This window comes from Talpa europaea (assembly GCF_964194135.1).
Source record: "Talpa europaea genome assembly, chromosome: 1".
In the NCBI taxonomy this organism is placed as follows: domain Eukaryota; kingdom Metazoa; phylum Chordata; class Mammalia; order Eulipotyphla; family Talpidae; genus Talpa; species Talpa europaea.
Genome location: NC_140073.1, coordinates 108,790,621 through 108,813,116, shown reverse-complemented (window position 1 = coordinate 108,813,116; position 22,496 = coordinate 108,790,621). Strand labels below are relative to the sequence as shown.

The following is a 22,496-nucleotide window of genomic DNA, read 5'->3' as shown; positions in this document are numbered from 1 at the left end:
GCCTGATGTATGTAATGTCCTAATTTGGGTCCTGTTTGGGCAAACCAATGAAAAAGACATCCTCAGGACAGTTGGGAAATTTTGACTACAGATTGGCATTAGATGATATTAAGGTTATTATTCACTTTGAAACTTTAAAACTTTTTATTCACTTCAAAAATATTTTAAATTATTCATTTAATATATAAATAAAATAGTATTTTGAGTCTGTAGAAAAATCTTTTAAAAGTGACACTGTATTCACCTTCATTAGGAATCACATGCTAAGTAGTAAAAGCTATGAATCTGGTATCAGAGGGTACTGAAAAGGAGGTAGTATACGTGTATGTGTAAGCGTGTGTATTTCTAGGGCTCCCATAGCCTCTCAGAGGCCATGACTCAAGCCACAAGCAGATTGCCTCAGGGCTCAACTGCTTCACTGCAATCATTTCATTACACAGGGGGTTTCTAGGGAAGATGGAAATTCTGTCATTGTTGAGAACTGCTCAACAGTATTTGCCCTTAAAAAAAGCTCTCAAAACGAAACTCATACCTGCTTTCCTCTATTTAAACCCTGAACACAGGGCCTCCCTTGTGGCATAGGGGTTAAGTCTCAGCACTATCACCACTGCAGCCTGAGTTCAGTCCCCAGCCACGGAGTTAACCCACATACGGTGCAACAGACCTCTCCTATCTGGCCCACTGCTCCCCTTAGCAGTGTCTTTTAGTAGATTTGCTCATTCTGCTCCCCATTCTGTCTCTGGTGTATTCTCTCACCAATCCCCCCAACTCTTGCCTCTACCACAGTTCTTGTATAAATAAATAAATAAATAAATAAATAAATGTTTTAAAAAATAAAAAAATAAACCCTGAATGAAGTGTGACTGGATGAGAGGCAGGGTGAAGTTCACTCCTGAATACATGGCTACTGAAAATGTCTGGCATTTTTTTTTCTGGAGTAAAGATCCATGAAGCCATCTGGCTTTGTCACGCTGGGCTGACAGTAGTAGCTAGAGTCACTAGAGTCCAAGGACTGGGTCTCAGTTTTACAGACTCCAAAATTCAGTTTGCCAATTCATTGAGATGTGATGATTTTGGGGGGAACTGACTTGCAAACAAATCAGAAAAGTCATATTTGAAAAAGAACTGGCAGTGTGTGATTTTACAATGAGTAGTATAATTCAGGCTATACTTTTCTCCTCAGTAGTTTGATATACTCTGCAGACCAAATTACACATTAGAATTAGAATAAAGCAGTGAGTTCTTTGAGGATCTGATCAAATAAACTGGTTTTGTAACTGGCCTTTTTCTTAACTTTGCTAGAATCATAAGTCTTTTCCCTTGGGCAGGAGTAGAGACACACTGGCTACCCTTGGACTCCTGTTTACATAAGTCCATTTAAATATATTTGTGCAGTTTTTATTAACTTTGATAAAATTTTCCATATTATATCTTATCTTTTATCAATTATAGTTTAGAAAGTCTTCTGAGACTCACTGAGAAACCCATTAGTTGTTTACACTTGAAAACATCTTCCAAAACATCTTTTAATTTAAAACCAGGATAGGTTGGAGCTAATTCATTGTGGGTGGATTTTTGCTAGCTTCCAGCTCTCTCTAGATTTAGGAGTAGTTCTCATTGTAAACTCATGTCTTACTTGGTAGCCTTGGGAGAAAGGCTAATCAGCATAACCAAGCAAATTTGTTCCTGCTTCTTTGATAACTTTGAACAAAATCTTTCATACATGGGGTTCTACTCTTAATAAAAAGAGGTCAATTTCTTGTTCCCAAGAAGAGGAGCCAATTTTCCCCACAGAAAGTATTTTCAGATCAGTATATTTTAACAAGGTAGGGAGGCAAGTTTCAGACAACTAAGTGATACAATTTTCCTTATAGAAGTTATTAGCATGGAAAATAGTAGGAAATATACACATGTTCAGAAATGACTTCAATAAGTTCAAGTTCTGAAGGTAAATTAAGACATTTAAGGACATCAGAGAAGAGAATACTACCCATGTAAAAGATCTGTGCCAACCTGAACACTAACAGGATTGCGTATGAACCGGCCACAAACAACCCCACTGGCAAGTCAAGCATTCTTATGTAACTTTTACAAGAAATCCGAACACGCTTAGGGCTGAGAGTATAAATGTGGAACAACACCCAGACCTTCCCACATGGTCACTGTGCATTTAGCCTTCCCTGATTTGCATTAGGCAGATGTCATTACATATTCTTCCATGGCTTATGTTTAAATATTTTTGAAAGCAGAGGATTGGAGACAATAAAATGTTTTTTTTTTGTTTTTTGTTTTATTTTTAATTTTTTTTTAATAGAGGCATTTTATTTATTTATTTATTTGTTTGTTTGTTTGTTTGTTTATACAAGCACTGGGTACAGTCAGAAGCGCGGGAGGGTGAGAGAATCCACCAGAGCCAGAGCGGGGAGCAGAGCAGGCAGAAGGACCGAAGTACACTGCTGAGGGGAGCAGCGGGCGGCAGGAGAGGTCTGCGCGCCATGTGGGACCCGCCTCAGGTGGCCGGGGAGCAGCCGGGGATCGAACCGGCACCGCAGAGGTCACCGGCAGCTTCGCAACCCAGCGCTCAACCACTGCGCCACCGGGGAGGCCCCTGGTTTTTTTTTTTTTAAAGAGTAATTTTTTTCATTTTTTATTTATACAAGCACTGGGTACAGTCAGAAGCACGGGAGGGTGAGAGAATTCACCAGAGCCAGAGCGGGGAACAGAACAGACAGACCAAGGAAATACACTGCTGAGGGGAGCACTGGGCACTGCAGGAGAGGTCTGTGCGCCATGTGGGACGCTCGCTGGCCGCCGGGGATCGAACCGGCGCTGCAGAGCCTGCGGCCAGCTTCACAGCCCAGCGCTCAACCACTGCGCCACCAGGGAGGCCCGACAATAAAATGTTTTAAGAGGAAAATGATCATGTTAAGTTCAAAGGCACCCCAAATATGTAAATTAATGCATGTTATTACCAAAACTGGAAAATTCAAATATCCAGAATCTTTTTGGTTTTTTTCTATTCACCATCACCACAATAAATAAGCAGCTGTCAAGGACCCACTAAAGATTTATATTTCCATAATTTTGTCTAGATGCTTGTCTTCTCTCTTGCCTACTTGGTCATAGCATCTTTATTCTTTAGTTTAGGTGTCAGCAACTCTGAAGAGCCTTTCCTGCCCATCCTTACCCCAGCCACACCTTCCACTCAGGGCAAAGCTTGAGATTCCCTGGTGTGTTTTCCCAATCCACTGAGCATCACTGCACTGTAAACTTGGTTCTGTAACTGACTAGTCTGATGATAAATAATGTTCAATTTAAAGTGTCTACATATTATGTACTAAAGGTGAGATTTATCATTTTTTTCATCAAGGTAGAGAGAGCAAAGAGCAAGTCCCAGAAGCCATTTGCCCTTTGAGATCTCAGACCTGTTGCCATTGCTGTGATGTCTTCTCATCTGTATTTTTGTTGATGAAAATGCTCCAAATTTCCAACTGTTCTGAATAATCACCAATCACTAATTAATGAAAGTGGAAATGACTCAAAGAACTGGTGGTACAAGATTTCCCTTTTTTTCCTCTTTTGTAGTAAAAAAAAATTTTGGTTCAAAAAATACATATTTTCTGATGTACTTTACAAAATGCAGACTTTAAGGAGAAGAAAATAAACATCGAGGATATTTTCTGATGGGATATCCTTCGGATATAATTGCTGTTAATATCTTGGTGCATATCTTTACAGGTGCTTTTCCATATGTAATATACATTAAAAATAATGTCTCATGATATATTTGCCATTTAACCTACCTTTTCTCAGTGTGAGCATCTTTCCATGTTTGTGCATAATATACAAGTAAGCAAATGTGCATGTATGTCACATATGATTGTATATTATACTGAGTGGTTAACGTAAGTGACTTAACCCCCTATTTTTGGATTTTCCCCCCAGTTTTATATTATAAATTGCATCATCAAATATTCTGTGCATATAATTAATTTGGTTATTTTTTAGGGTAAATCTTAAGGCAATTCGGTCTAAGGGTGAGCAGTTTTTTGGCCTATTTTATGAATTTTCAGTATTATCAAATTCTTCTCTATAAAGCAACAAACATTAACACTCATATTCACAAAAGTAAGAAAGGACCTATTTCTTACCATTCACTGACACACGTTATTATCAGTATTTTTAATCTTTGCTTATCTCTGGCAAAAAAAAAAAATAGGTCCACATTATCTTAATTGGTATTTCTGATTTCTAAAGAAGGAAAACATTATTCCTGGGATTTAACATATGATGAAGAAAATAGAATATAAGAAAAGTGAAAATAAATGTTTACAACTTTGTCTTTTTTCTCATTAAGTTTGGCTGCTTGGTAACTTTTATGACGATTTTTAATACATACCTAATATCACTCCCAACTAGTACACTGCTGAGTTGAATGTGCAAGATATACTATGTGCATATTATTTGCGCTTGTACACACAATTATGGTAAGTTTTTGAACATTGCTCAAGGATATATTCATGAAAAGGCTGATAAATGTTTCATAATGCCATTACTCTAAGTTAGCATGATTTGACTTAATTATTTATGCTAATTTCCCAAATTTCACTGAGCCCTTTAAATTTAATCATATTTGTTTGCCTCATTGCTTTTCCCTACCTTGAACCCATGTAGCCATAATTTGTCAGTAGTTACATTCTCATTTCCTTTTTGTCATTCTTTGCCTATTTTATTGCAGGCAGTTACCACTGTATAAGGACTAAAGGAGGAGCAGAGACTTTTCTTCAATCTGCTGAGGATGCTTGCTATTAGAAAAAAGGACAGTCAACTGAGAGCCACCTATAAAACTTATTTCAGTTCTCTGTTGACAAATGATAAAGCCAAGAAGAAATAACCTTCAGGCCCTGGGCGGGAAACTAAGATACTGTAGGGAGAAAGAACAGTGCAATCTGAAGGAATGCAAAGCATATGACAATTGGACTGAGAGCCTCACTGCAGCCAGAACAGCTGAACAACACTTCACTATGCTGAGAACTTGATTAAATCACCTCATTTAATGCTCACTTCAGCACTAGCTGGATAGGTCCTGGCAGTGTCCACATTTTACAGGCAATGTTTGGGCTATTTAGGGACCCAGATACAAACCCAGATCTGGTGGACACAGAGCCTGTGCTCTAAGCCCAGTACCACTTTGTTACTATTCCCTTCCAGATATTCACACAATAGATTTGGGATCTAGTGAGCAACACCTGGGTGACTATATTTAGTTCTAGAAACTTGCCAGGAGGCAAATTAAATTAAACTTGATTCTGTCCAGAGATAGTCCTTGAACTGTGATCTGCTGACCTTCTACTTGCCGTGTTTTATTAACTAATCTTAAGACAATACATACTTGTGCCATAGGTTTTTCAGTGCTAAGCCTTAAGATGCTGTATGATTTTCAAAAAACACTAATTCGAAAGGAAATTCACAGTCCCATGTTTCTTGCAGTTTGGCCATTTACAAGTCAAACTATGGTAATAACCTAAGTGCCCCAAAACAGATAAATGGATCAAGAAGATGTGGTATATATACACAACGGAATACTACTTGGTAATCAAAAAAGATAAACTTATGTCAATTACAGCAACAATGGTGGAGCTGGAATGGAGTATGCTAAATAAAATAAGCCATAAGACAAATACCACATGGTGTCACTTATATGTGGAATATAGAGAAACCAAAAAAAAAAAAGGGGGGGCAATATAAAAAAAAATTTAAAAACTAATCCTTGATGGGAATGCAAACTGGTCCAACCACTGTGGAAAACTGTGTAGAGATTTCCTCAAACTACTAAAAGCGGAGCTACCATATGACCCAGCAATTCTACTCCTAGAAATCTACCCAAAGGACACAAAAACATTAATTAAAAAGGATACCTCACCCCTATGCTTACTGCAGCACTGTTTATAATGTTAAGATACGGAAACAACCCAGATGCCCAAAAACATATGACTGGATCAAGAAGACATATATATACATAATGAAATACTATTCAGCAATCAAAAAAGATAAACTCATGCCATTCGCAGCAACATAGGTGGAGCTAGAAGGGATCATGCTCAGTGAAATAAGTCAGAAGGAAAAAGAAAAAGATCAGATGGTTTCACTTATAGGAGGAATATAGGGGAACCAAATAAGAGATCAGGGAAAAAAACGATAAAAAAAAAAACTAGCAGGCAACTATAGATCAGAGACATTCTGCAAGGGAGGGGGAGGAGAGGGATCAAGACAAGGGAGAAAAGAGCACAAGGGACTATGGTGATGGTTCACAGGTTGACAGGTGGTGGGAATTTTATAGGGAACACACCTGAAAGGAGAAAGCTTACAAGCATGCATTGTACAAAAATGAATAATGTAAAAAATATACATCTAATCCAATAAAAAATACTAAAAAAAAAACCAACTAACCAACCAAGCAACAAAAACTAACCCTTGAAAGGTGACTATAGAACTGAAGCATCCAGAAGGGGAGGGATACAAGCAACTATGGTGGTTGACTAAAGGTGCTTTGTTTGATGGGTGTGCTACAGTAACTACACCTGAAGGGGGAGAGCCTATTCTTCCAAAATATTACGGAGGATGTAAACCAACAGTACATTTAGAAAAAATTTAAAAATAAGACAAAATCTTTTAAAAAAAATTAAATTGTAATGAAAGTTTATATATGATTTTAAGAACATATTTTATATGTGTAACATAAGGTCCAAAATAGCCCTCTACATATCATTGCATGAATATTTATTGTGCAATGTCCTTTAATTTGTCTCCTACTGTTATTAGGGATACAGCAGTGAACAAGGAGATCTAAGATGCCTATGTTCATAAGAACCTACATTCTAGCAGATGAGGCAGACAAATGGAAGAATATGTTAGCATATTAAATAAAAGTGTGTGTCAAAGAAGAACATTAAAGCAGGGAAGGAGCACAAGAAGTGTTAGAAGCAGGGTCTGGAACTTTAGGTTGAGTGGCTGCAGAAGATGACATTTGAGTAAGATCTTAATAAAGAAGAATTGTTATCTTTGAAATTGTTTTCAATCAGAAGTTCCCAAAGGCAAAAACACTACACATTATGTCACATAGAGATGGTAGGACTACTGTAAAGACTTGGTAAAAGTTTACCAACCATGTCATGGCATACACTCATGATAGGCATATTCATGATAAATTAATTCTAAAGTATGTGGGAAGTAGTGTCCAGATAGAAACAGGACAACCAGTTAAATTTGAATTCCAGGTAAATATTCAATAATTATTTTTAATATAAATTCTTTTTCAAATACTTCATGGGAGACATAATTAAAATTTTTGTTGTTGTTTACATAACATTCAAATTTAAGTGCATATCCTATATCCTACATTTCCATTTGTTAATAGTATAACAATTCAAACTGGGGGAAATCAGCCCCTTGTTCTTCATCAGCATAATATAAATAAAAACACAACCTGGTGCAAAAAAGTTTACATATATAGCTTTCAGGCAGAACAAAATAATAATATAAGACAATAGAATTTTAAAAGGATTAAATTAAGAGCTGTGTACCAGGTCAGAATTTGTAAATAAAATTTCAATACATACTTAGTAATGTGTTACATGTTTTGTAATTCTGTAAACCTGAAAGACAAATTCCTGAACTTGAAAGCTTCAGGCTTGAGAGAGAAGGAAGAATGATGACTCATCTCTGGAGTGGCTTCCTTTCTGTAAAGTGGCTTTCTATTTTGTAGCACTTTAAAGGCTGGATTTGACCAGGGCATAGACTTGTGAAGGCAAAGGAAACCTCAGAGACCATCTACTATGTCTTTTTTCATGTTGTAATTAAGGAAATTGAATCTCAGAGGGGCGATGTGACCTGTTCAAGAGGGACAGAGACAGTGTAACATCATGTTCTCTGGATGATGCTGTTATGTGCAATGCCCATCCAAAAGACAAAATTTAACTGTTTTCCTCCTTTAATTCTGAGAGCAGTGTCCAGTTCAGGAAAAGAGAAGCATGAAACCATGAAATGAAGTGAACCATGAACATGATGAGGCCCAAAGACAGGTGAGGGAGGGGGTGTGAGAGTAGTGAGGAACATTTTAGGGAATTAAAAAAAACAAACAACCCACCCAAGTGAAACAAGATAGCGTGCAGTGAGTGTTGACTAGACAGCAATGTCACAGTGGAGAAGCTCTCAAGGACAGACACCAAACCGTACATGTTGATGTGGATAGAGCTATAGGTGTGAGTGGAGAATGATTAGTAGTTAAAGAGAAAGTGGCTGATGAACTGCCATCCATGAGAGTGAAGAAGCACTAACTTAATTTTTTATTTTGATTTAATTTTATATGTATAGAAAAGATGCACGAATAGTATAAGAATTCTGTATATTCTTAGCAGATTCTCTGAATATTGTCAGTATATATATTTGTTGCCTTATCTCTTCACACCTTCTCTTGGTGTTTGTATGCTTAAATCCATACACATATACAAACACACACCATTTTTATGAGCCATTTGATTGCCAGTTGCACCTGATATCTTCTCATCTGAAATACTTCAGTGTATCTTTTATATGACCACATTATAATGATCTAAGTCGGGAAATTAAGTTATATACTATCATCCAATGTATTGACTGTATTCATATTTTGCCAATTTTTCCTATGATGTCTTCTACAGAAAAAGAAAATCCTGCATCATATACTGCATTCAGTTGCCATGTTTCTTTCATCTGGAACATTTCCTCAGTCATCCTGAAACCTCTAGGCCAGTCATTTTGGAAGAGGTTCCGTTTGGTTTGTCTGCTGTTTTTCTTATGATTAAATTCAGGTTATGCACATATGATAGGAAATCCACTGAAGTGATGGGGTGTTCTTCTCATTTTGTCCAATTTCTGGTCTGGCTAACTTTGTTTAAGGTGGTATCTGCTAGGTTTCCCCAAGGTCCTTTTATAATTAAGTATCTTATGGTGATTTACTCTGAGAGTACGCAAAGGAGCTTGTTATTCCTTGAACTTTCACTTGCTAGTTTTAGCATCCACTGATGTTTCTTGCTTGAAACAATGCTTATTCTGGTAGTTGTCAAATGGTGGTTCTCTAGTTTTATCATTCCTTCTACATTTATTATTTTACATTTATTGCAAGGAAAAGCTTAACACCTTTCCTTTCTCCCTTTTCTTCCTTCCCTCCCTTCAATTTGGGTTAATTTTATTTTACTTAATATATTATATTCTTTTAAAAAATTTCTTCTTTTTTTAAAAAGATTTTTATTTATTTATGCATAGAAGAACTGGGGTCTGGGCCAGAGGTGTGGGGGTCAAAGGATTCACCAAAGACAGAGTGGGGAGCAGAACAGGTGGATCTACTGAAACGCACTGCTAAGGGGAGCAACGGGCGAGACAGGAGAGGTCTGCTGCGCTATCTGTGGGTAAGCTCCCTGGCTGGGCATTGAACTCAGGTGGCAGTGGCAAGAGCATGGTAGCGCTGAGATTTAACTCATGCACCACCAGGGAGGACTTACATTATAATTTTTTATTATTTACTTGATATTGTCCTCAGTCTGGCATTGGGTTATTTTTAAAAGGTTGGGAGTAACAAACAAATATTTCAGAAAAGAATGCATAATATATATACCAAGATTATACCAAGAAAGGTAGATGCCTCAACAGTAACTTCCCTATTACTCTATTTCTAGTGTTTTTATGTGTCAGATGAGATGCCTTATACTTTGTATATGTCATTTAACTTGCATGTGGTAGATACCGTGTCATTTTATTTGCCATTTAAAGATGAGGAAATGGAGGCTCTGAGAAATTAAGTAAGCTCATCCAGATCTTGTGTTTAGTAGTAGTAGGTTTAGTAGGACCTCTGCTCAACCACCAGGCAAGCCTACAAATAGGTGTAGAAACCTTTAGGAAAGGACAGGGAACAGTCTGCACTGTTCCTGAGCTTAGCTGGACCTTTGTTGCAGGAGCTTCAGTCAATGGAACTTTTTGGATTGTGAAAAGTGGGCCACTTAGAAACTTTCTATAAGTCTGTCATACTCTAATATCCCTAACCTGTTTTGTGGAAACTATCCAATTCTGCCTCAAGTCCAGTGAGAAAAGAATAAAGAGCGAGCTGATTTGTGCAATGTGAGTGGAGACAGATCCAGAAAGACATCACTTGGGCAAGACACCCAGCACAACGCTCCCATGGGTCAAGACAAATGAAAGCCAAATTCAGGATGCAAGTAGAAAATTAAGGGAACAGTAGGAGGGACTTCTACAAAATTCAGTATTTAATTCATTAGCTCCCAGGTGAAGAAAGGGCCCGTAACTTTGGCCTCCCCACAGGCTAACAGACCAAATCCTTTTCCTGTCTCTAATATATTATACCACCACTTTTAAATACCAAACTTCAGATTCTATAAAAAGGAGCTTAGGTAAAAAGAACTTAAGTGTATATAACATGTTAGTGAAACTAATGTTTAACTATTCACTCTGCCTTGGAGGGGAAAGCACAATTGTATATGAAAAGAATATTCTTACCCTCCCAGGAGGAATAACTAAAAATAAAAGACAACAAGGTGCTTCCTGCCAGTCAGTAAATCCAACAAGCAAAAGACGCCTCAACCTGGCACTGGATAGTTAACAGTCAGCCTGACTCCCTCCACCCAAGTGTGGCCATGTGGTTGTCAGAGCGAACAGCTGCCAAGCAGAGCCGCTCAGATTAACCCATAGGTGGTGTTGAACCACTTCCCATTAAGATATTTGCAAAGTAAACAAAAATGATAGCCCCACTCTGAGTGCTGGGAATGGGCCAGGAGCACTGGCTGTTCTTGTTGACACAAAGAGGTCTCCAGGGAGGGTCTAGGCCAGACCTCAGAAGGCTACTCCTGCCCATGTCTCCAGACTGTGTTGATCTTAGGCCATGAGAATCTTGATACCAGGGACTGTTTATTATCTAATTTCCCAATCACAGTAGTCGTTAGAGCTGTTTCATCAGAGATCTCTGTTCCTCTGTCTTCCCAACCTATACCATTCAGATGAAAAAATATTCAACCCTCCTGTTTTGTCTACTCACCAAGGAGACAAGTCTGCGAAGTTTTTCAAATGTACATAGAAAGGAGTGCTGTAACTGGTGTCAACAGTTTCTGTGACAAATACTTTTCAGGTTCCTTTTAAATCTAAGTGACTGGGCAATGTTAATGGGAAATTTGCATACATATTTGTGTCCGACAGGTCTGAGTTAACTGCCTTTTAATTCACAAAATGCACTTGGAATCGAAACACTATAATTTTTCCTTTCAACCCAGGGAAGAAAATGAAATAAATAAATGAAAGTAAATACGGTTATGGAAATGTGAAAGTTAATCTCTAGAACTGGAACCTAGGCTTCTTAAATGTCAATAATGAAACATTTCTATATAGTTTTTATTTTACACAAATTACACAAATTTTGTTTCTTGCAATACTTCCAACTTGGGTAAATTTTCTTCTCTCAATTTTTTTTCTATCAACATAGGCTCAACGTGCAGTAATTTTTTTTTTTTTTTTTTGTCAAAAACTCATTCTGAATCTGAATATAGCTAAGGTCTGGATGAGATATAGTAAAGCAGATATATTGGGGGCCTCCCCGGTGATGCAGCAGGTTGAGCGGAGCGCTGTGAAGCTGTCTGCAGCCTCTGCAGCGTGGGTTCGATTCCCGGCTGGTCAGGGAGATACCCAAATGGCACAGCAGACCTCTCCTGTCTTGCCCGCTGCTCCCTTCAGCAGTGTTTTTGGTCCATCTGCCTGTTCTGCTCCCTGCTCTGTCTCTGGTGAATCCTCTCACCCTCCTGCACCTCTGACCTCTACCCTAGCTCTTGTATAAATAAATAAAATCTTAAAAAAAAAAATGCATTGGATTTTGTCCACTCACAAAATAGGTAATGTAGGAAGGGACAAGCGATGATGAAATAGTCAAAATAACTTGTCTGACTTTTTCATAACTAGATTAGAAACCATAACTTTTAGAGATGTAGGTATTAATTGTATAAGGACACAAAGATGAAGGAGAGAATGAAAACAAGATAGACAGAAAGTAGGAGGGAAAGAAAAAAAGCAAAAGGAAAGAGAAAAGAAAGAGCTAAGAAGATACTGAGATTTCTCAAAAAAAGCAGAGGTGTAATATTAAAAAAAATTACCTTTTTATAAAAAAGAAGTGAATCATCTGACATCTTAAAGTACAAAGTTAAAGAGCAACTTTTAGAATCTTTAATACATCACTTTTAGATGATTTTTTTCCAAATAAAATTAAATGTGACTAGACTCCAGTTCTTTGTAAATGTGTGCAAGTGTTCTGGGGAGAAAGTAGAACCTCCCCTTGCAGGTTATCTTGGCAGGGTGTGTGCCACCATTTGCTGGTGGCATCATTTGTTGGTAGCAAATGTGTTTCTAGGAAGAGATTAATGTAAGCACAAAAGTTCACATCCACATGCGAATGTGGTTATTAAATATCAAAGGCCTTGGTGGGGTGGCATCCTAACTTTAGCTGTCATAAGATACACTGGGCATACTGGAAATTGGTTTTCATGTGAAACTGCCCAAACTTCTGTTCCATTTTTGTCTGAGGCACCAGACATAAAAATACTGCCTAGAAGTATGAAGTTCATGTGGGCGTGGGGGTTGTCTAACATCATTTCACTATGTCTGGTTCCTGGCAACTGACCCTTAATTAAGAGATTCACGATAGGTACTACCTGCCAATGACGAAGTTTCTAAAGAAAATACATATTAAATATCTTTCCAAACTCAGGGTTTATTTTTTAGATAGGAAGGTAAATCCATTACATAGAAATGAAACTGTGTTAACAACATTGCCTTTCATCCATTTTGTTACAATGGAAACCAGTTTCATAGTTCATCAAAAATTATTATTATGGGGCCTGGTGGCACAGGCAGTTGAGCGCCGCACTGTGAAGCTGTCTGCAGCCTCTGCAGCGCCGGTTTGATCCCAGCCAGCCGGCGAGGGTCCCACATGGCACGGCAGACCTCTCCTGTCGGGCCCGCTGCTCCCCTCAGCAGTATATTTCGTCAGTCTGCCTGTTCTGTTCCCCACTCTGTCTCTGGTGAATCCTCTTACCCTCCTGCACATGTGGCCTGTACCCCAGCTCTTATGTAAAATAAATAAATCTTTAAAAAAAAATATTAAGTTCAAGTCAAGATAAGTAGGAAACTTTTTTGAGGCCAAAGTAATTAAATTTAGCTTTGGACCCAACCGAAATAAATTTTTTTTTCAAAGATTTATTTTTATTTATTTATACAAGCACTGGGTACAGTCAGAAGCGCGGGAGGGTGAGAGAATTCACCAGAGCCAGAGCGGGGAGCAGAGCAGGCAGAAGGACCGAAGTACACTGCTGAGGGGAGCAGCGGGCGGCAGGAGAGGTCTGCGCACCATGTGGGACTCTCCTCCCATGGCCGGGGAGCAGCCAGGGATCGAACCGGTGCTGCAGAGGCTGCGGGCAGCTTCGCAACCCAGTGCTCAACCGCTGCGCCACCGGGGAGGCCCAGAAATAAAATTTAAAGGAATACACATTCATTCATCCACTCACTAACTACTCTTACTTTATACCTATAATGACTAAAGATTCAAGATTCTAGATCTGGTAATTCATAGAGAAATAAGTGTCACATAGCTTCAATCCTGGAGTTTATTATCTCAAGGAGAATATAGAACAACAGCTGATATTTTATGTACTTATTACATGTTGAGTAGTTATCTAAATATTTCCTATGGTTTATTTTCACAACAACCATAGGCACATTAGATATATTCTTAGCTTGCCTAAGGTCACCAAATTAGTTGGACATATCTGGGTCTAGAAGAGAAGCACAGTGCTTCCAGAGTCAATGGACTAAACTGTTCCCTCTCCCTGCATGATACCCCTGCACAGAGTATCTGGAGTCACATTCACATACTGGTGTTATGAGTTAAACAGGCCAATGAGTAAGTATCAATGGAAGACAGCTTCTACTCAGATCCAGCAGATTACTGCTAGAAATGCTCCTTTTTCAAGAGCCATCAGAAATCTGAATTTTTAATGAAGTCCATTTATGTATATTGGACACTAATGAGAATATAAAAACATTATAGATGCCAAATATGTCTACAGACTATATCGCCCCCAATGACTGTGGGCGTACATCTTTGTCTTATAGAATAGGGTCCAAAATCTTTTGGGCAGCTTTTTAGTCCTCACATGTCCTGGCTTTCCACTGCCTTATTCCCTGAAATGGTTCACCCTGCATCAAGTCACTCTTACCCATTCTCAGCCTTCATCTCACTGGACATCTCACCCTCCCCCAGAAGACCTCTGGGTCAGGGTTCACTCTGTTTCTCCACCTATGATTGTCTTCTGCTGGCCCTCATCCACTTCAAGGTCCTATAGAAGGTGCCACATGAGCAAATATCAACATGTTAAAAAAAAGAACTGGTAAGGGGATTCTATTCAGAAGGAATAGCATGAACAGATACACAGAAAGAGGACAACAAAAGAAATGTTAAAAACCACCAAATACTTCTATAACCATGACAGCTTGATGTCATCCCTTATTGAACATTTATTGTGTATCTAGAATGGTGTTAGTTCTTTGTATAAATTCTCTCTAATCTTCACGAATATTCACTTTAGGTATATCCTGAACTTCAGGATTAGATGAAGGAACTAGCCCCAGATTTAATCATTTGTAAGCATTTAAACCCAGGTTTGTCATCAAAGATTATTCTCTTTCTACCACAATAGAGAACACAGGGTTCTACCCCATCATAGGCAGTTTATACAAGAAGGCCACCACTCCTGATCCACCCTCCCCACCACACCCACACCCACCCCAACCACTCCCCACCCCATGCTGCCTTTCCCTGCTGGTTCCATACAAGGTCTTCTAATGCCCTAGTGTAGAAACTTCCCAATTGTGGTAGGAAATTTGTAATAGGGCAGAGGCCTCCTGAAGGAGTGAAATGAAAGTGAAAGGAAAAATTGGCATGGGCATCAAAGGTGGAGAGGAAATGTCTTCCTGATACTGATATGTATGAAGAAAAGTTTTGTTTTGCTTAATCTTAGCACTGCCATGTATTTCTGTAAGGACAACCCCTTTCCTTCATCACTCAGAATGTCTGTCAAGATATGTGGCAATCTGTACTTCACAGCCCACATGAAAATCTGGCCCACAGTCAGCCCCGGCTGGGAGGCTGTTTCTCTGGCTCATCAATTCTGAGGTCAGCCCAACTGGCTTCAAGCCTTAGAGCTGCAAGGATGACACACGGGAGAAATATGTGCTCATTTTCCCCTCCTGCGAGGTGCCAGCTCCCCTAGAGCTGCCTGAGTCACGAAGGTTCCCATCACTCTGAGTCTGAATCCTCACTGAAGTGGCCCACAGTGAAGCAGCTTCTCTGGGGGCATGTTACAAGCTGCTAGGTAAAAACATCTGCACCACCATTATCAATCTCCTGTCTCCCTCTTAGGGGCTTCTTTTTTAATACAACAACAGGCTAGCTGAGCTAAAGAATATCAAAAAGCCTTGCGAGAGCTTTGCCATATGCAGGCCAAATTAAATTAAAGGGCATAATCCTCACTATTGTACTTATCAGCATTAAAATAGAGGATTATCATCATGGGAACAAAGTCCCAGGACATAAAAGACTATTTCCATTCTGTCATTCACTGTGCACAGTAACAGGCTCATGTAGGAAGTGGAGCAGAGAAGCAACTCACCAACCACTGACTTGTACTTGCAACCTGAGGTTTCCTTCTTCCCAGCCAAGTTAATCCCACCCTTTCATGCACAGATGGGAGCACTTTTTTCATGAGGCTGTAGGCTTTCTCCCAAGAATTTGGTAATGGAATTTTCTCCACCAGTTTCAGGATGACAGTTTTAGGCCAATCAGAGTTTATTCCTTATCTGATTATAGTTTAAGATTTGCTGCCATGGCAGTTGTAGACAACATATAGTAGAAAAACCTGGAGGTAAGCATTTGGGGTTTAGAACCTGGAGAGCCAATAGATATACTGGCTAAACATGTGGGCTCTGGCATCAGACAGACTGTGTTCAAACCCTGACCCTTTTGCTTTACTAAGTAACATTGGCAAATTACTTACTAGTATCAGAATTATAACATGTATAGGGTTGTTGCAGGACTAAGTAGCATAGCATGTAAAACACTTAGCACAATGTCCAGGAAGTTGCTAAGGAGTATGAATTATTAATTCCTATTATTGTTGGAGATAAAATATCTGGATTCAAACCCCCAGATCTGCCACTTATTCTCTATGTGACACAGGTGACTGTCTCAGATTGGGGGCTGGAGTAGGTAAATCTGATACCTCCACACCAGTCCTGGTTCTGGGCCAGCATTTAGGACTTAACTTCATTTGCCTTCCCCTGATTTGATTGACTTATTCATAGCATGGAATAAGAAATGCCAGCTCAAGAGGCTGCTGTGAAATTACAAGACAATTCTGGGTAAGACCTGGCATTGCAGGAAGTGTTAGGTGACTTCAACCTGTCCCTGTCACTCTTATTCTAGGCAATATTTCTTGTCATTTCTTCCTTATGATTTTACCTTTTCTTCATCTTTCCCTGGTACCTATCTTCTCCCATCATTACCCATTCAGGGCTCTAAGCATACTTTGTTGATTCCTCCTCCAAATCTTTTCTTCTTTCCTTCCTCTTTCTTATAGAAGCGAAAATGCTGACGCTCACTTTCCCAACCTCACGTGAGACTCCCCTGCAGAGGTCTGCCTGCAAATTCTTACCAATGAGGTATGAGGGAAGTGTCAGGGACTTGTGGGAAAGGTTTCCTATCTGAAAAATGGAGAGGGACTTCATCCTTTCTTAATTGCTTTGGACATTTTCATGTGAGAAAGTGATGCTTAGCACTGCTTTAGCCACCTTGTGAACACAGTGGGGGCATCACTGATGTACCGAGCAGAGAGACAGAAAGAGCCTATGTCCTTGATGATTCCACAAGCAGTTACTCCAGCACAAGAACTTCTATCTCAGGCCTCTTGCAGGCAGGACCCTTGGATCTGTTGGTTGGAGGTTCTGTTACGTGCTTCTGAGGGCATCATCATGGGTACAACTCAGCTTTCGTCTTTTTGTCCATCTTGCTTCCTTCCAAGACTTCCTCCCTTTTACCCCCTGGTTGATTCATGGGATATGGGGGTGACCATCAAACTCAGAGGGAAAATGGGACTCCAATCCATGGGGCAGGGGAGTCCTGACATACAATCAATTAGTAATTCTGGATCATGTTGTTGCTGCCACCACCCAATGACTGAAAAGGAAGAAAACTTCTTTCATAAAAACTGAGATTTGCCTGGGATGTCAGGTGGGTTAAAAAGGAGGAGAATGATGCCAGAAAAAACAGAGGCTAAGGAACATCTTGGAGGAAGAACTTGAAGAGGCGTAGCACAGACACCCATAATTTAAGGAGAGCATAGCCTCAGAACTGAATGCTATAGGATATGATGAAGAGGCTCTAGAGACTGGGAGATGAGCTTCCCAAGGACAGTTATAGGGGCATAGTGATGGCACTGATCAGATTTCACAATTAAGGAGAGTGGGCTTGGTGAAGGAATAAGGCGGTTGACCTAGATGGTAGTCTGAGGAAGTCTAATGGTAAAGCAAGTAGCAGCAGAGGCAGGGCTAAGATTAGACTTCTGTTAGAATGGGAAAAGTTAAAAAGAAAAGAGAGAGGCAGCAGAGAGAGAGACAGTGTGAAAGGATGAGTTGGGCTAACAGATAGGTGGCACGGCCTGCAGGGCAGTGAGCCTTTGCGAGGAAGAGGACCTGTGTTCTCTTAAGATGAAAGCAAAGGAAGACAGTACAGCTGAAGATACGGAGAGATTCTGAGGAGGAGGAAAAGGAAGTGAAGGTGCTCACAGAACTGTCCTGATATTTTAAGCAAAGTTAGCTATCAGCTGAGCTTGAAGAAAACCAGCCAGGGCTGGAGCCACTGGCAAACTGGTTCATTGACTCGCCCAAGGTCAGACAGCTGGAAATGTTAGCATTAGGACCAGAACCCAAATCTTCCACTTGCCAACTTTAGTGGTGTTTCTGCTGCACCAAAAATCCTAAATTTTGTTATTCTAATATGTAATGTTAGGTCTATAATATCTCCTTAAGTATTCTTAAATGATGGTCACTATTTAGGAATAGTAGTCTACTTTAAAATAGTCTAACAAAAATTTGAGACCAGTAGAGAAATATGGATAATTTAATTTGTTATGTCTCAAAAACATTAATAACAGTCTGAAAAAGTTATTTCTAAAAAATTACAAATCAAGGGCCTCCCTGGTGGCTCAAGGGGTTAAGCACCACACTGTGAAGCAATCCGCAGCCTCTGCAGCACGAGTTCGATCCCCAGCCAGCCATGGAGAAACCCACATGGCGCAGCAAACCTCCTCTGACTCGCCCGCTGCTCCCCTCAGCAGTGCACTTCAGTCAATCTGCCTGTTCTGCTCCCCACTCTATCTCTGGTGAATCCTCTCACCCCCTGCATGTCTGGCCTGTACTCCAGCTCTTGTATGCATAAATAAATAAATCTTTAAAAAAAAATTACAAATCAAGATCACCTTTTTCTCCATGTGGAAAAAATACAAAGAAATTTCAATTTCTAATGCTCTGCTTCTTTCTCCAAATCCTGGAATAAACTTTCAATGAAATTCCTCACAATCAATTTGGGGGAAAATAAAGGCAAGTCTCATTCTAGTTAGAGGTTTCCTTTGTTGTAATTTCCTCCTTCCTGCAATTGTGTGCTCCTCCTGGTGATTTATGTGACAGGGCCTGCAAACCTCTTTGGAAGGGAACTAGGATATGAGGCTTCCCTGAAGAACAGGAAGTCAATGAAGTACTGCTGCTTCACTGGCCATTGGAACAGAGTCCCTGAATTAAGACTGGGAAAGCTTTTAGATTAAGACTCACCGATTTTTCTCAGAAACAGCTGGAGTGTTGCTTGAAGCCTCTACATTGCCATTGTTGGATCCTGCTTGCAGACTGCTTTTATGGTCAATGGAGTCCCTCAGAACTGAGAGAAAAGAACAAGTATTTAGAGGCCTAAGAAAAAATTCAGAGATAGGAAGAAGAGTTTGGATTCATGTTGCAGTTTGAGAGACACTACCCCAAGGCCACAGATTCTTAATTCTGGCTGTATATTAGAAATTCCCAGGAAGATTTTGAATATACTTGAGTCCAGCTCCCAGAGATTCTGAAATTGACCTGGAATGGGGTTGGCATCAATTTTTAAAAACTTCCCAGATGATTTTAATGCGCAGCCAGTGCGGAGAACCATGGTTCCATGTAGTCACTACCAATCAATTAAGCTAGGGAAAAAACCTCTACACCTACTTACAATTCCTATTTTAGATGATCTACAAACATCCAAACAATGAACAAAAATAATCTACAAATTTGGAAGATGCATAAAATGCAAAAAGTTGAAGTGATAGTCGGACATGTAACAAAGGCATTGCAAAAAATGAAATGAAAATAAATTGGGTTTGTGTTGTCTGTTCTGAGAACAGCATGCTGATTCTATATTAGTTTGGTTACTTGGACATAAATGTCCTCATGTAGAAGAAATATAATTCGGTGAGTTTCAGTAGGAGATAAGACCATCTGTTTTTGGTGTTATTGTTACAAAACTTAAATGGAACATCATTATATTTTTACTATTACACAAAAACCATTTTGACTAAACAGTGAAATGAGAATTTTAAAAGAAGGTAGGGGAGGAAGGAACCAGAAATCAAGAAAAATAACCATAGCTTTTTAGAATTTCATTAAAACTGATTCCCACCACCACCATCCCTTCATCGGCAATCTCCAGTTAGAGGATCAGGCAGGTTTCTCCTCTCCGGGAGATTTTAAACACTGTTTGCCTCATACTTGTAATACTGTGATAAGCAACATAAAAGCAAGACTTGACATAAAAAGAAAAAAGAACTCACTTCAGGAACACAAGTATCTGTTTCCTTATGAAGAAAGAAAATTGACACAAATAATTTTTAAACTGTTCTCTGGCCCAATCAGCGGCACCAACACTACCACCCATGGACAAAGCCCAGATGGTATTGCCCCTATGGACAACTGAGACTGCTTTTGTCTGCACCTACTTTGAGATTCTTAGTATGAAAAGGAGCAATAGCAGTTAACTTGCAGTTCAGAGAGGAAAAAGTACAAGGAAAGCCAGAAAAGACCACCAAGCTCTTTTGAGCTGGGACTCTCCTCATGAAGGTGCCATGTCCACCACCAGGAGAGGACACATCGACACCTTTCCCTGGAGCTTAGCAGATGTCCCCAGTTCCTTTGCTTGTGTAGCGGCAGGAAGGGATGGAGTGCAGGATCTCTATGACCTGAGCAGACAGGGTAAAGGAGGAGTCCTGGAGCCCTCAGTGGCTTTTCAGGCTTTTATTGGGAGTTACCAGGTACACGGCAGGTAGGGATGCTGGGGGGCCGGGAGGTTGGCAGGCCTCCCAGCCCTCAGCAAGTCTTCACTCCACCTGGGCTTTCCAGCGTTCTCTGGTGGCCTTGTTCTCTGCTGTTCTCATGGTTCTCCTGGAGTGCCCGTGACGCTGCCCTTATAAGCCCTGTCTCTCAACCCAGGTGAATCCCATCTACGCATGCCCAGACCCTACTCCAGGTGCCCACCATCAGGCATGCATTTAGGACCACAAGGATTCATCATCAATCCTAATGGCGGGAGGGCAGAAAAGCCTGATACTTTTTCACTTACCCTACAGCTTGGCTTTGTGATAAAAACCCACAACATTTCTGTTCATGTAACTGAAGGGAAAACTTATTCCATGTTCCTCATTCATTTACACTTCAGTCATCAAAATATTGATTTTTGAGTTATTTGAAGTATAAAAACCAAACAGAAACTTACAGAATTTTCTTAATAAAGCTTAGATGAAATCTGCTTCTCTATTCCCCAGCTCTGCCTGAAGAGCAGGAAGGATTTGGGTCAGCGTAATGAGACAAACTCAAATAAGGAAATAATCGTTATATTGTACACCTGAAATTAATATTATGTTGCATGTCAAGTAAACTTCAATCAAAAAAGTTTTTAAAAATAAGGTCATCAAATCATTGCGTTTAAAGCAACATCCAAAATTGTAAAATATTATTATGTCCTGATAATAGTTGGAATCACCTGTATCTCTTTGGCAAATTGCTACATAAGGCGATTGGAGAAGTGGGTGTTTTGCAACCCAGGCCGGATAGGTTCACCGATGGTTCTAGCGATTTGAAAGAGAATTGAGTAAGCAGGGGAAACAAGCCAGCAGAGAGAGGCAACTTAAGGCCTCTCCCCGAGGGTGATGACGACCTTTTAGCCCCTCTCAGACGCACTGGTGTCCATATTTGTCCAAGCGCACACACCCAGGCTCAGGTGTTCACAATCGAGCATGCCCCACATCCACGTACCTTCTACATTCACACAATCAAAACCACAGGTGCTAGCTACAGAGGCCAATGGTGAAAAAAACCTGATCAACTTCATTTACCCTACATGGAGATGTGGAGGAAAACAGAAAAGTAAATTAGGGTGACTCATTCTAAATGAACGGATGAGTTTAAAAGAATTAAACCAGTGACATGGCTGAAAAAAATTAAATGATGACCTTATATAGCAGAAACATTCACAAAATACCAGGCTTGAGGTACGGGTATGTGTTGACAATGGAGTCTTCTCAAGACAACAGTCTCCTTTACTCCCAGAAGTGTTTCTATCTTCTGTTCTAAGGAAATAAAGCACTATTGGGAGGAACTTCTCTAGAGGAATCAAATACTTCCAAAGTTGGACTAAATTCTATAAGTTATTTATATTTCCCAGGAAATTTGAGGGGATTCTTCACTGGGTCATTTTGAAATAAGAAGGAATAGCATTTGGCTGTAAAGGGGAAAAACAAAGAAAAAGACAATAGCAGGCAATGCAAATTCAAATCCCCTTTGGGGCCACCAGGTAACATAAATGTGTGAAGTGTCAGGCAGAGAAAGTGGAGAGTGTGGGGTTGTGGTGGAGCAGAGAAAGCACACTCCTTCTAAAGAATTCAAAGTTTTTTTTTTTTAAAAAGCATATGATGTTTGGCCAAACACATCTGTGTGCTGATTACAACTGGAGGACCTCCTACTTGTCACGTCTGCTAGGGAGACAGTCTGGATCATAGGGCACTAACAGCTGCACTTCCTTCTTTGGAAAACGAAAAGTGCTTCCAACTCAAGCCTTAAGTTCAAGAAACACTGTTGTTTCCTGAGCTCCCCCTTTTTTCTCTATTCCTCTCACTTGCTAACCTCTTACCCCCAGGAGAGCTCCAGTTCTGTATTTACTTGAAACAGGCTAGATGACAGATTCCAAAGCAGCTAGAAGTGTCCAAACACAACTGCTGGATTTGGAAGGAAAATTGTAAATTTTGTTGTAAAATCCAGGACAACTCCTCCTAGCATTACCATTA

At 39.8% G+C, this 22,496-nt stretch overlaps 1 protein-coding gene across 1 annotated transcript in view; it reads right to left on the bottom strand.

Moving 5' to 3' along the window:
* Window positions 1–22,496, bottom strand: part of MYO3B (myosin IIIB) — a gene marked incomplete at its 3' end in the record, with an annotated part of 364,997 nt that overhangs the window by 82,300 nt on the left and 260,201 nt on the right. The window contains exon 28 of the mRNA XM_084258155.1: window positions 18,967–19,069. Within this exon, the coding sequence (XP_084114281.1) occupies window positions 18,967–19,069 (103 nt within the window). The remainder of the gene's footprint in view (window positions 1–18,966; window positions 19,070–22,496) is intronic.